This window comes from Orcinus orca, chromosome 1 (genome assembly GCF_937001465.1).
Source record: "Orcinus orca chromosome 1, mOrcOrc1.1, whole genome shotgun sequence".
NCBI lineage: Eukaryota > Metazoa > Chordata > Mammalia > Artiodactyla > Delphinidae > Orcinus > Orcinus orca.
This window is the reverse complement of record NC_064559.1, coordinates 59,423,032-59,438,973: the sequence shown is the minus strand read 5'-3', so window position 1 is coordinate 59,438,973 and position 15,942 is coordinate 59,423,032. Positions and strand designations below refer to the sequence as shown.

General features: G+C 39.5%; 1 protein-coding gene across 1 annotated transcript in view; it reads left to right on the top strand.

Annotated features, from left to right (window-relative positions):
* The window catches only part of MROH9 (maestro heat like repeat family member 9), an 89,429-nt gene that overhangs the window by 48,567 nt on the left and 24,920 nt on the right, over positions 1 to 15,942 (top strand). Inside the window, exons 9-11 of the mRNA XM_049707880.1 lie at positions 9,784 to 9,938; positions 12,267 to 12,432; positions 13,604 to 13,746. Coding sequence (XP_049563837.1) covers positions 9,784 to 9,938; positions 12,267 to 12,432; positions 13,604 to 13,746 — 464 coding nt within the window. The remainder of the gene's footprint in view (positions 1 to 9,783; positions 9,939 to 12,266; positions 12,433 to 13,603; positions 13,747 to 15,942) is intronic.

Here is a 15,942-nt window from a genome sequence, read left to right as displayed (position 1 = left end):
GAATGAGGCTGCAGGAACCGTAGCTGACTCTCATACACACAGGCTGCCACACACACACACACAGGCTCCATTGTCCCATGGGACTTCACTTACAAAACACAAACTCAAGGAAAAACTTATTAAAAATTTCAATATGACGACAGCAGAGGTTTAAACAAAGTGAAGGACCTTCTGAATGTGGGACCTTGTGCAAAAGCATAGGTCATATGCCCATGAAACCAGCCCTGATGGAGACATAAGGGCTGAACTCCCAGTTCCCTCTCCTGACATAGCAGTGTTATGTGATTGTAGATAAACTGAGTGCTTGCACTCAAACTCAGAGAGCAGGAAAGGGGAAATAATGCTTCTTACAAATTCTCATGCTTCTACAGACAGGAGCATTCCAAAAGGCATGCAGACCAAGGGGAAAGCTGGAGGGCAACAGTTATTTCTTTCACAAAATAAAAGTTCTCCTCTCATGCAGTGAGAAAAGGAGGCTAGGTAAAACCATATCAGGTCCTACAGAAGACAAGAAGCCAATTGGAAAACTAGATGTGTAAACCTAGCCTGTGCTACAATGAAATCATTAAACATGGAGAAATAAACTGAACAAAAATGGGGTTCAGCAACTTATTTCCCCACCCCAGCTCCCACAAACAATTGAACTACTGAATACACTGGATTCTTGGCTTAAACAGGGTTGGATTCTAAAGTCAGTTATAATGAAGAATTGCATTAAAATTATCCTGAAAATCTCCTAAATTGCAAGTATAGTTTGTGGGCTTACTATTTCTAAATAAATCTAACACAGCACGTCTTTCCTTGAGGACTGAAGGAAATCATCATTTCTACAATTGAGCATACAGTAACATAGCTGGCTTGTTTTAGGGGCATGCTGCATTTAAAGTAGGAGGAGGAGGATGAGAAGAAAAAGCTCTAAACCCAATAGTTAAGAGAACTCTGAAGAAGATCACTGGTTTATGTCTCCCATTTCATGTTTACCTTGGAGCATATGTGGTGGGATGAATGTTTTACAATAAACACTTCATTTTGTTTGTTTAGAGTAGAGGGTTGGACACAGATAATTCAATTGTATACGAGGCAATTGCAATGGAATGTAAATTTACATCAAACAACTTTTCAGCTTATGGTCTCTGAGAAGTACTTTCAAAATAAGAAGTGAGGTGATCTGGGTAGATTAAATTTGATGTTGAATATACAACCAATGGTTTGAGAAAAATTCCAGGTCTAGCTAAAACTCTCCTTATTCAAACATGAAGAGGGATTGGAGACAAGATGGTGGAGTAGAAAGACCTGAGTTCACCTCCTCTCACAAGTACACCAAAATCACAACTGCTGAACAACAATTGACAAAAAAGACGGGAGCCTACCAAAAAAGATATTGCAAGGCAGGAATAAAGAGGTAGACATAGAAAATGGACTTGAGGACATGGGGTGGGAGGGCGAAGCTGGGGCAAAGTGAGAGTAGCATCGACATATATACACTACCGAACGTAAAACAGTTGGCTGGTGGGAAGCAGCCACATAGCACAGGGAAATCGGCTCAGTGCTTTGTGATGACCTAGAGGGATGGGATAGGGAGGGTGGGAGGGAGGCTCAAGAGGGAGGGGATATGGGGACATGTGTATGCATATGGCTGATTCGCTTTGCTGTGCAACAGAAACTAGCACAGTATTGTGAAGCAATTATACTCCAGTAAAGATCTATTTTAAAAAAGATATTCTACATCCAAAGACACAAAGAAGAAACCACAATGAGATGGTACAAGGGGCACACTAGTGATATAACCAAATCCCATACCATCCAGGTGGGCGACCCACAAACTGGAGAATAATCATATCACATAAGTTCTCCCACAGGAGTGAGAGCTCTGAGCTCCATGGCAGTCTCCTCAGAATCAGGAGGTGGAGCTCCCTGAGTATTTGGCTTTGAAGGCCAATGGAGCTTGACTGCAGGAGCTCCATAGGACTGGGGGAAACAGAGACTCCAGTCTTGGCACACACAAGTTCTTGTGCATACTGGGACCCAGGGCAAAACAGTGATTTCATAGAAGCCTGGGCCAGACTTACCTGCTGGTCTTGGAGGGTCTCCTGGGAAGGCAGGGAGCAGCTGTGGCTCTCTCTGGGGTCATAAAAGCTGGTGGTGGACATATCAGGGAGTGTTCATCTATGTGAACTCTGGCTGGAGGAAGATATCTTGCTTGGGTCCTTGGCACTGAGATCTGGCTTCACCCAACAGCCTGTGGGCTCCAGTGTTGGGATTCCTCAGGCCAAACAACCAACAAGGTGGGAACACAGCCACACCCATCAGCAAACATGCTGTCTAAAGACTTCCTGAGCCCATAGCCACGAATAGCACACCCCTTGACATGGCCCTGCCCACAAGAGGACCAAGACCCAGGTCCACCAACCAGAAGGCAGGCACTGGATCCTCTCACCAGGAAGTCTGCACAAGCCTCTAAACCAGCCTCACCCACCAAGGGGCAGGCACCAGAAGCAAGAAAATTATGATCCCACAGGCTGCAGAACTGAGTGTGCAAACACAGGTGAGAACCTACCCTGGGACCCGCTAGTCCCTGGCCATTTGGTGATAAGAGGAAAGTATATTGCTGTGACACAAAGGACATCCCCTACTGAGGGCCACTTCTTCAAGGTTGAGAAACATAATTAAGCTACTATAGAAATTAAATACAAATAGAAATTTAAAAAAAAGAGATGGCAAAGGAATATATTCCAGACAAAATGAACAAGATAAAACCCCAGAAGAACAACTAAGTGAAGTGGAGATAGGCAATCTACCCAAGAAAGAGTTCAGAGTAATGAACTTAAAGATGATCCAAGAACTCGGGAAAAGAATGGATGCACAGAGCAAGAAATTACAAGAACTTTTCATCAGAGAGTTAGAAAATAAGAATACAATAACTGAAATGAAAAATACACTAGAAGGAATTAATAGCAGAATAAATGAGGCAGAAGAATGAATCAGTGAGATGGAAGACAGAATGGTGGAAATCACCACTTCAGAGCAGAATAAAGAAAATAGAATGAAAGTTTAAGAGACCTCTGGGACAAGGTCATAGGCACCAACATTCACATTATAGAGGTCCCAGAAATAGAAGAGGGAGAGAAATGGCCTAAGAAAATATTTGAAGAGATAATAGCTGAAAACTTCCCTTACATGGGAAAAGAAACAATCACCCAAGTTCAGGAAGCACAGAGAATCCCATAAAGGATTAACTCAAGGAAGAACACACCTAAACACATAGTAATCAAATGGACAAAAATTAAAGACAGAGAAAACATTAAAAGCAACAAGGGAAAAGCAAAAAAATAACATACAAGGGAATCAGCTGATTTGTCAGCAGAAACTCTGCAGGCCAGAAGTGGGTGGCATGATATATTTAAAGTGATGAAAGGGAAAAACCTACAACCAAGAATACCCTACCCAGGAAGGCTCTCGTTCAGATTCAATAGAGAAATCAAAAGCTTTACAGACAAGCAAAAGCTAAAAGAACTCAGCACCACCAAACGAGCTTTACAATAAATGCTAAAGGAACTGCTCTAAGTGGAAAAGAAAAGGCCACAACTAGAAACAAGAAAATTATGAGAGTGGTAGCTCACCTGTAAAGGCAAACTTACAGTAAATGTAGGAAATTATCCACACACAAATATGATCTCAAAATCAGTAATCATGAGAGGAGGACAGTACAAATGCAAGATATTTTAAATGCATTTGAAATTAAGATATCAGCAACGTAAAACAATCATGTGTGTGTATATATATAGAGAGAGAGACTACTATACCAAAACCTCATGGTAACTGCAAAACAAAAATCTATAATGGATATAAACACAAAAAAGAAAAAGGAATCCAAACACAACACTAAGGATAGTCATCAAATCACAAGAGAAGAGAACAAAAGAGGAAAGGGAAAGAAAAAAGACCTACAGAAAACAAATTCAAAACAATTAACAAAATGGTAATAAGAACATCCATATCAATAATTACCTTAAATGTAGATGGGTTAAATGCTCCAACCAAATGACGCAGATTGGCTGAATGGATACAAAAATAAGACTCATATATACGTTGCCTACAAGATACCCACTTCAGATCTAGGGACACATAAAGACTGAAAGTGAGGGGATGGAAAAAGATATTCCATGCAAATGGAAATCAAAAGAGAGTGAGAGTAGCAATACTCATATCAGACAAAATAGACTTTAATATAAAGACTGTTACCAGAGACAAGGAAGGACACTATGTAATGATCAAGGGATCAACCCAAGAAGAAGAAACAACAATTGTAAATTTTTATGCCCCCAACATAGGAGCACCTCAATGTACAAGGCAAACATTATCAGACAAAAAAGGAGAAATTAACAGTAACACACTAATAGTGTTAAATGACTCATTAGACCAGATGGACTTAATTGACATTTAAAGAGCATTCCATCTGAAAGAAGTAGAACACACATTCTTTTCAAGTTTACATGGAATATTCTCCAGAATAGATCACATGCTAGCCACAAAGCAAGCCTGAGTAAATTTAAGAAAACTGAAATCATATCAAGCATTTATTCCACCCACAATTCTATGAGATTAGAAATCAACTATAAGAAAATACTGTAAAAAACATAAACACATGGATGCTAAACAATATGCTACTAAACAACAAATAGATCACTGAAGAAATCAAAGAGGAAATCAAAAAATACCTAGAGACAGATAAAAATGAAAACAACAATCCAAAATCTATGGGATGCAGCAAAAGAAGTTCTAACAGGGAAGTCTGTAGCGATACAACCTTACTTCAGAAAACAAGAAAAATCTCAAATGAACAACCTAACCTTACACCTAAAGCAACAAGAGAAAGAAAAACAAAACAAACCCAAAGTTAGTAGGTGGAAAGAAGTCATAAAGTTCAGAGCAGAAATAAATGAAATAGAGACCAAGGAAGCAGTAGAAAAGATTAATGAAAATAAAAGCTCATTCTCTGAAAACATTTTTAAAAGTGATAAACCTTTAGCCGTCTCACCAAGAAGAAAAACTAGAGGGTCCAAATCAATAAAATTAGAAATGAAAAAGGAGAAGGTATAACAGACACCACAGAAATACAAAGGACCATAAGACATTACTACAAGCAACTGTATGCCAATAAAATGGACAACCTAGAAGAAAGGGACAAACTCTTAGAAAGGTACAATCTGCAAAGACTGAACCAGGAAGAAATAGAAAATATGAACAGACAAATCACAAGTCATGAAATTGAAACCGTGAATAAAAATTTTCCAACAAACAAAAGTCCAGTACCAGACGGCTTCACAGGTGAATTCTATCAAACATTTAGAGAAGAGTTAGCACCCATCCTTCTCAAACTCTTCCAAAAAACTGCGAAGGAAGGAACACTCCCAAACTCATTCTATGAGGCCACCATCACCCTGATACCAAAACCAGACAAAGATACTACAAAAAAAGAAAATTACAGACGAATATCACTGATGAATATAGATGCAAAAATCCTCAACAAAATACTAGCAAACAGAATACAACAACACATTAAATGGGTCATACACCATAATCAAGTGGGATTTATCCCATGGATGCAAGGATTCCTCGGTATATGCAAATCAATCAATGTGATACATCATATTAACAAATTGAAGAATAAAAACCATATGATCATCTCAATAGATGCAGAAAAAGCTTCCAACAAACTTCAATACTCATTTATGATAAAAACTCTCCAGAAAGTGGGCATAGAGGGAACCTACCTGAACATAATAAAGGCCATATATGACAAACCCACAGCAAACATCATTCTACATGGTGAAAAACTGAAAGCATTTCCTCTAAGATCAGGAACAAGACACGGATGTCCACTCCCACCACTATTATTCAAGATAGTTTTGGAAGTCCTAGCCACGGCAGTCAGAGAAGAAAAAGAAATAAATGGAATACAAATTGGAAAAGAAGAAGTAAAGCTGTCACTGTTTGCAGATGACATGATACTATACATAGAGAATCCTAAAGATGCCACCAGAAAACTACTAGAGCTAATCAATGAATTTGGTAAAGTTGCAGGATACAAAATTAATGCACAGAAATCTCTTGCATTCCTATACAGTAATGATGAAAAATCTGAAAGAGAAATTAAGGAAACACTCCCATTTACCACTGCAACAAAAAGAATAAAATACCTAGAAATAAACCTACATAGGGAGAAAAAAGAACTTTATGTAGAAAACTATAAGACACTGATGAAAGAAATTAAAGATGATACCAACAGATGGAGAGATATACCATGTTCTTGGATTGGAAGAATCAATATTTTGAAAATGACTCTACTACCCAAAGCAATCTACACATTCAATGCAATCCCTATCATATTACCAATGGCATTTTTTTACGGAACTAGAACAAAAAATCTTAAAATTTGTATGGAGACACAAAAGACTCCAAATAGCCAAAGCAGTCTTGAGGGAAAAAAACAGAGCTGGAGGAATCAGACTCCCTGCCTTCAGACTATACTACAAAGCTACAGTAATCAAGACAGTATGGTACTGGCACAAAAGCGGAAAGATAGATCAATGGAACAAGACAGAAAGCCCAGAGATAAACCCACGCACCTATGGTCAACTAATCTGTGACAAAATAGGGAAGGATATACAATGGAGAAAAGACAGTCTCTTCAATAAGTGGTGCTGGGAAAACTGGACAGCTATATGGAAAAGAATGAAATTAGAACTCTCCCTAACACCATACACAAAAACAAACTCAAAATGGATTTGAGACCTAAATGTAAGACCGGACACTATAAAACTCTTAGAGGAAAACATAGGAAGAACACTCTGTGACATAAATCACAGCAAGATCCTTTCTGACCCACCTCCTAGAGAAATGGAAATAAAAACAAAAATAAACAAATGGGACCTAATGAAACTTCAAAGCTTTTGCACAGCAAAGGAAACCATAAACAAGACCAAAAGACAACCCTCAGAATGGGAGAAAATATTTGCAAATGAAGCAACTGACAAAGGATTAATCTCCAAGATTTACAAGCAGCTCATGCAGCTCAATAACAAAAAACAAGCAACCCAATCCAAAGATGGGCAGAAGACCTAAAGAGACATTTCTCCAAAGAAGATATAACAGATTGCCAACAAACACATGAAAGAATGCTCAACATCATTAATCATTAGAGAAATGCAAATCAAAACTACAATGAGATGTCATCTCACACCAGTCAGAATGGCCATCATCAAAAAATCTAGAAACAGTAAATGCTGGAGAGGGTGTGGAGAAAAGGGAACACTCTTGCTCTGTTGGTGGGAATGTAAATTGATACAGCCACTATGGAGAACAGTATGGAGGTTCCTTAAAAAACTACAAATAGAACTACCATATAACCCAGCAATCCCACTACTGGGCATATACCCAGAGAAAACCATAATTCAAAAAGACTCATGTACCAAAATGTTCATTGCAGCTCTATTTACAATAGCCAGGACATGGAAGCAACCTAAGTGTCCATCATCAGATGAATGGATAAAGAAGATGTGGCACATATATACAGTGGGATATTACTCAGCCATGAAAAGAAACGAAACTGAGATATTTGTAGTGAGGTGGATGGACCTAGAGTCTGTCATACAGAGTGAAGTAAGTCAGAAAGATAAAAACAAATACCGTATGCTAACACATATATATGGAATCTAAGGGGGAAAAAAAAAAGGTCATGAAGAACCTAGGGGTAAGACGGGAATAAAGACACAGACCTACTAGAGAATGGACTTGAGGATATGAGGAGGGGGAAGGATAAGCTGGGACAAAGTGAGAGAGTGGCATGGACATATATATACTACCAAACGTAAAATAGATAGCTAGTGGGAAGCAGCTGCATAGCACAGGGAGATCAGCTCAATGGTTTGTGACCACCTAGAGGGGTGGGATAGGGAGGGTGGGAGGGAGGGAGACGCAAGAGGGAAGAGATATGGGAACATATGTACATGTATAACTGATTCACTTTGTTATAAAGCAGAAACTAACACACCATTGTAAAGCAATTATACTCCAATAAAGATGTTAAAAATAATAATAATTTTTTAAAAAAAGAATACAGCCAGAAAACAAGGAAAAAATAAAACTATCTTGGAGCCTATAAAGAAAATTTGAATGATTATGATTCAGTTTTTACCATTCTAGTCCATTCCCTCAACACATAGTTCACTCCTTCAAAATATAGATTCATATCTCCTTTAATTGTCAAAATGTTTTCAGAAGTATATTGTTCTCTTGTTATTCTGTTCCATTATTTTGACTTTCTTTTTAAAGGACTCAAATTATATTGTACATATGCTTTTTGAATTGAGCTTATATGTTTTATACAATAAAGTCTACCCATCCAAAATAAACTTTTTTTAAAAAAAAAAAGGGTATTCTCCCACTATCCATAAATGCATATAGATTGGGAGGCAGCCAAGATGGCAGAATAGGAGGGCCCTGAGCTCACCTACCCCAACAGGTACACCAAAATTACAACTATTTACAGAGCAACTATTGATGAGAAAGACCAGAAAACTAGCAGAAAAAATCTACAACTAAAGCTGTAAAGAAGGAAGCACAATGAGATAAGTAGGAAGGGCAGAGACACTGTATAGTCAATATCCACACCCCCAAGGAGGCGAGCCACAAACAGGAGGATAATCACAATTTCAGAGGTTCTGCCCAAGGAGCGAGGGGTCGAAACCCCACATTGGGCTACCCAGCCTGGGGGTCCTGCACCAGAAAGATGGGCCCCCAGAACATCTAGCTTTGAAGGTCTGTGGGGCTTGCTTTCAGGAGAGCCAGAGGGCTGTTAGAAACAAAGACTTCACTCTTAAAGGGGACATAGTAAACCTCACATGCTCCACAAGACCCAGGGCAGAAGCAGTAATTTGAAAGGAGCCTGGGTCAGACCCACTTACTGATCTTGGAGAGCCTCCTAGAGAGGCAGGAGGCAACTTGGACTCACCTGGAGACATAGACTCTGGTGAGTAATGGGGACAAAATGTACAGTGTGGGAAACTTATAAAATCAAGAATAATATAGTATCTTTGCACAATGACAGATGGTAACTACACTTAACATGGTGAACATTTTGTAACGTATAGAAATACAGAATCACTATGTTGTGCACCAGGAGTTAACATAGTGTTATAGGTTAACTATACTTCAAAAATAAATAAACTCATTGAAAAGGAGATCAGATTTGTGGTTACCAGAGGCTGGTGGGAGGGGTAATTTCCAGTTAGAAGATAAATAAGTACTAGGGATGTAATGCACAGCATGATAAATGTAATTAGCACTGCTTTATGTTATATATGAAAGTTACTGAGAGAGTAAATCCTAAGAGTTCTCTTCATAAGGAAATATTTTCTCTTTTCCTTTTATTTTGTATCTATATGAGGTGACAGATGTTTACTAAACTTATTGTGGTAATAATTTCACGATGTAAGTCAAATCGTTATGCTATACACTTTAAACTTATACAGTGCTTTATGACAACTATATCTCAATAAAATCGGAAGAAAAAAATAAATGCATATGTTTATTTCTCATCCAAATAAACATTTTCATTGTGTAGTAATACACATAAATATGCTTTCCTCTAGTGCTTATTTGTATGTTAATTGCTGCCTTGGTCATTCTGAGAAGACTGAATTCTTTTGTCTAAGAAACGCCTCGGTTAGAGGTGGCTGTGCAACTAGAGACTCTTGTTGACCTGTGAAATTGCTTTTCCAGGTGTCTAAAATTGTGGATGTTATTTATAAACAATTGTGTGGAAATGCTTCTCCCATTTTGAAGCAAGTTATGTTGAGGGTCATTACCTTGTTGACACGTACTTCACCAAAGAAGGTCATCTTTCAACTTATGGACTACCCAGTCCCAGCAGACAAGTAAGGCCCCTCTCACCCCTTCCACAGAGTTTGTTCAGTCTCCAGAGTCAGACAGACCTGAACAAATCAGATCTGTTTTCTTTTTTTCTGAAAGAGAATATCTATTTTTGTACCACATAGGATGATTGTAAGGCTTAAATAAGATCATCTATAGTATTCATATCTTCGTAAAATATGTGGCACACAGTAGACCATCAAGAAATCATAACTGCTGCTATTATTTATCTGAGGATTTAAATTGTGTTCTGCTGCATATCCCACATTGAAAAACCTCTTCTCAAACTTATAATGGTTTTTTCCCCACATGTGATAAAATTCATAGTGTTTTTTTCTCATTTATGAAGGACAGACATATTTCCAACCACCTATTAAATCATAAAACATTTCAAATTCCCAGGTATAATTGGGAATTTTACCTGTCCCTGTCCCTTAACTGTTTATCTGAAATTCATGATCCAGGGTCATGAGAAATATTTAAGAAGAAAGTATGCTAAGGTGAGCCTACGTGACACTATGAATCTAACAGCCACGTTAGAGGAGCTTATTAAATCACACCACTGCATTTCTATAGTTTGTACATTGGAAGGGAAGGTATTACTTCTCTACTATTAACAGTTTAAAAGGCAGGAAATTACATTATGGAAAGGATTCAGGCTTTGGAAACAAATGAAAATGAATTGCATCCCAGCCTTGACACTTATATCCTGTGTGACATCATGTAAGTTTCATAAACTCCTTGATCCTCAATTTCCTCATCTGTGAAACGAGGAAAGTTCTTTTCATCTATAAAGCTGTTATACGGATTAAATTAGTTAATGTCTGTAAGAGGGCAATGAAATCAACAAAATGCTAAACCAATTATATGACCGACTTTCTATTTCCAACTTAAAGATTGTATTTTTTAGGAAGCTTAAACTCACAAAGTATTTTACTATTTAGAAAATTCTTGGAAACTAAAAATATTCATAAGACTCAGTGTTTTCTCACTCAGGAACTAAGTACCCATTGTGTGTAAAGTTACCAGCCTTCAAGCATTTTGTTGAGGAGAGTGAATATACCCATATGGATATAAGATAAAAGCTTCCAATGAATCCATTACAAACAGTGTGTACTGAGGAGGTACAAAAAGCAAACATAATTAGAATTAGGTGAAAATTAAAATAGTCACTAGCAGGTCTTGTGCAACAGTAGGTGAGGATTGAGGTAGAAAAACTGGGATTTGTAGGTAAGCTCAAACAGAGAAACAGAAAGAAGGTGTGATCAAGAGGTAAGAGAATGAGACAGGGCTTGAGAGATTTGATGTCCATGCGGTTCTAAGCATGGTACTACGAATAAGCCCTGCAGATAAAAGCAATTGAGTACTGGGGTTCTAGAGAGATAGGTGTGTCCATGTTCTGAGGGACCAGGCCCCCATATTAGGAACCTAAATGCAAAGAGAAAGAACGACAGAGTTCAGAACCCAGCATGGCTTGACATATAGCAGTTTTTAAGATGAGCAATGGTAAGAATAATCTTGAAGTGTGACAGGTACGTAGGGAAAGGAGCTCAGGAATTGGAGATTGAGAAGTCAGGGTTCTAGTTACATCTGTGTCACTGACTATATGTGTGACATTTGGGGAAATGGCTCAGTGTTTTGTTTTGTTTGCGGTACGTGGGCCTCTCTCACTGTTGTGGCCTCTCCCGCTGCAGAGCACAGGCTCTGGACACGCAGGCTCAGTGGCCATGGGTCATGGGCCCAGCCGCTCCGCGGCATGTGGGATCTTCCCGGACCAGGGCACGAACCTGTGTCTCCTGCATCGGCAGGCGTACTCTCAACCACTGCGCCACCAGGGAAGCCCTAGTTATTAAATTTAATTTTCTAATTTTTAAGTTATGTAGTTTTTCTTTAATTTAGTTATTTTACCTAGTTTTTTTAATTGATATATTTATATATTAATTTGTATTTCCGTACCAGTTTTTAAATACTCTATTATCCCTAGACAAACAAGGTCACAAGGTGGGAGGGAAGAGTATGGAGTACAGAAAGCTGATCAGTTCCTGATACTGAGCTGGACAGGTATTTAAATAGCAGTAGGAAATGAACTTGCAGACTTACAGTCTGTATTTTCCACAAGATCATATTGAAATTCTTCCCCTGTTTTCAAGGACAAGAAACTTAATGGGATCATTTGGAAATGGGAGTATCAGTTAGTTTTGGACTTGTCTGCAGTTTCTTCGCACTATAAAGATGTAAAACCAAGACTCTTTTCCTGATTTGTGTCACAGTGTTGAGTAGGAAATGAAAAACGTATGATTTTCATTATCGGGGATGGGGGGCTGTGTTTGCAGCACTCTGATGCTGATGTGGCAGGCGGCTGGTTCTGAGTCAAGTGTGGCTCCACTTGTGCTGAAGACAATCTTGTTGATACTGAAAGGAAAGCCTGGGACAATGGAAGAAAGAAAAACGGAAAGAAGACATTTCTCTCTTGACACTACTAACATGATGCCCGTGGCGGTAAATAATACAATGAGTGTTTCTTTTTCCTGGTGTTGTTTTCTTAGTCGTGAAAATCCCTATCTGCTCGCAGCCTGAGTCATACTTCCTTGACACAATCTGGCTCTCATTCATTCATTCATTCATTCACTCAACACATATTTATTGAATGCCTACTACATGTCACACCTCGATCATGAAGCTTACATTCTTGTAAGAGACACAGACAATGAACCAAAAAAATGTGTTATGTGTCAGATGATACAAAGCTTAGAAGAGATATAAAGTGGGGTGGGGAAAAGAAAGTGGCAGGGAAGGTTTAGGTAAATTGGTCAGGGCAGGTCTCTCTGCTGCAGTGACATCGAATCAGAGACCTGAATGAGGTGAGGGAGTGATCCTTGCAGATATCTGGGCATGAGAGTTCTAGACAGAGAGAAGGGCAAAAGCCACGTGGTGACGGGAGCTTACCTGGTATATCAGTGAAGCAAGGAGGCCAAAACATCTGGAGAGTACTGAGCAAGGGTGAAGGTGTAGGAGATGGTATCAGAGAGGTAGCCACCAGCCAGATCACACAGACTCTTGATAGGCATGTGAAGGCCAAACCTCATTTGTGTCCATCATTATATATCTCCCAAGCACCCAAATCGCCACTCCTGGGAGTAAATTCAAGTCTTGCAGACATATAGGAGGGGAAAAACTGGATAATCCTCCAGAAATGTGAGGTGGTGAGATGTGTTTCTCTGATAGAGTGGGTATTGTAGTGGTCAGTAGACCAAAAAATTTGTTAGTTGACCTGGCATGCCCCTCCTTAAATATTTCACTGCCCTGGATTGTTGAAGCACTGGGAGGACCTGGGTTACTGGCAAGACTATTCTTCATGAGCACATAGGCATGGAGCCTTGGGAGGTATGCCTTCCTTGAGAATCAGCTTGCTTCCTGCTGGTTTGGCAATCAGGCACTGTTGATAGTGATTTGGGAGCCCATGGTCAGAGAATGCTTGGTGCAGTTCCTGCTTCAAAATGGACTGAGTAACTGTTATTGAATGAATGAATACACATGCATGCTTCAGGCTTCCTTCAAGGAATTTGGGGGAGGAGTTGCAGAGTCCCTGCCTTTCCACCCACCTCACCACTGCTGACTGGGTTTAAAGGGAGATGGTTACATTCTTGACTCCTTTTTCCTTCCCTTATAGGCATCCCAGGCCCTGTGCACATTGCTGCCTATTGGTTCTTACAAGAAAGCGGTGGCCCAGTTTTTCCCCCAGCTCTTGATGGCCCTCATGCTTCAACTCTATTACACTAGCAACCTGAGACTGATGACAGAGGACAGGACTTTGTGAGATACTAGTGGTATAAGAAATGAGCTTCCAGCTATCAAATATTTCTACTCCCTTGGGTTCATGTGGAACTATATAATCCCTTGCGCAGTATATTCATTTATTACAGTTTTCTCTCCTCTGCAGGGTAGGATGCCTTTGGAAAAGTAACTATCCTAAGTACCTAGAAGTAAGCTGGGACCTTCCCTGAATGTGTATGCAGTATATAAAAAACCACTCCCACAGAACACGGTTTATTCCTGCCACAAAGGGAAGCCACCACGCAGAGAGAGAGTAGGGAGGAAAAACAGGTCCAAAACCAGACATGTACTAGCTCTGCCATTTACTCTGATAGTGATCTCTCAGGGTAAATTACGTGTAAGGTAAAAATAATGTGCATACAAACAGTAGTGGAAGATGGCGGAAGAGTAAAACGCGGAGATCACCTTCCTCCCCACAGATACACCAGAAATACATCTACACGTGGAACAACTCCTACAGAACACCTACTGAACGCTGGCAGAAGACCTCAGACCTCCCAAAAGACAACGAATCATCCCAAATTGAGGAGGTGGTCTCTGACAGCAAGATTTATGATTTTTCCCCCTTTACCTCTTTTAGTGAGGGTGTATGTGTATGCTTCTGTGTAAGATTTTGTCTGTATAGCTTTGCTTCCAACATTTGTCCTAAGGTTCTATCCGTCCCTTCTTTTTTTTCTAAATAAGAATTTTTTAATTCAATAATTTTATTATACTTTATTTTATTTTTACTGTATCTTCTTTCTTTCTGTCTTTTTTCCTTCTTTCCCTCCTTCCTTCTTTCCTCCCTCCCTCCCACCCTCCTTTCTTCCCTTCTTTCCTTCTTTGCTTCTTTCTTTCTTTCTTCTTTCCTTCCTTCCCTCCTTTCCTTCTTTCTTTCCTCATACTTCTACTAATTCCCTCTACTTTTTCTCCCTTTTATTCTGAGCCGTGTGGATGAAAAGCTCTTGGTGCTCCAGCCAGGAGTCAGGGCTCTGCCTCTGAGGTAGGAGAGCCAACTTCAGGACACTGGTCAACAAGAGACATCCCAGCTCCACATAATATCAAACGGCGAAAATCTCCCAGAGACCTCCATCTTAACACCAGCACCCAGCTTCACTCAACGACCAGCAAGCCACAGTGCTGGACAACCTATGCCAAACAACTAGCAAGACAGGAACACAACCCCACCCATTAGCAGAGAGGCTGCCTAAAATAATAATAAGGCCACAGACACCCCAAACACACCACCAGACGTAAACCTGCCCACTAGAGAGACAAGATCCAGCCTCATCCACCACAACACAGGCACTAGTCCCCTCCACCAGGAAACCTACACAACCCACTGAACCAACCTTAGCCACTGGGGACAGACATCAAAAACAGCAGGAACTACGAACCTGCAGCCTGCAAAAAGGAGACCCCAAACACAGTAAGATAAGCAAAATGAGAAGACAGAAAAACACACAGCAGATAAAGGAGCAAGATAAAAATGCACCAGACCTAACAAATGAAGAGGAAATAGGCAGCTTACCTGAAAAAGAATTCAGAATAATGATAGTAAGGATGATCCGAAATCTTGGAGATAGAATGGACAATAGAATGGACAAAATGCAAGAATCAGTTAACAAGGACCTAGAAGAACTAAAGATGAAACAAGCAACGATGAACAACACAATAAATGAAATTAAAAATACTCTAGATGGGATCAATAGCAGAATAACTGAGGCAGAAGAACGGATAAGTGACCTGGAAGATAAATAGTGGAAATAGTGGAAATAACTACTGCAGAGCAGAATAAAGAAAAAAGAATGAAAAGAACTGAGGACAGTCTCAGAGACCTCTGGGACAACATTAAACGCACCAACATTCGAATTATAGGGGTTCCAGAAGAAGAAGAGAAAAAGAAAGGGACTGAGAAAATATTTGAAGAGATTATAGTTGAAAACTTCCCTAATATGGGAAAGGAAATAGTTAATCAAGTCCAGGAAGCACAGAGAGTCCCATACAGGATAAATACAAGGAGAAATACGCCAAGACACATATTAATCAAACTGTCAAAAATTAAATACAAAGAAAGCATATTAAAAGCAGCAAGGGAAAAACAACAAATAACACATAAGGGAATCCCCATAAGGTTAACAGCTGATCTCTCAGCAGAAACCCTACAAGCCAGAAGGGAGTGGCAGGACATACTGA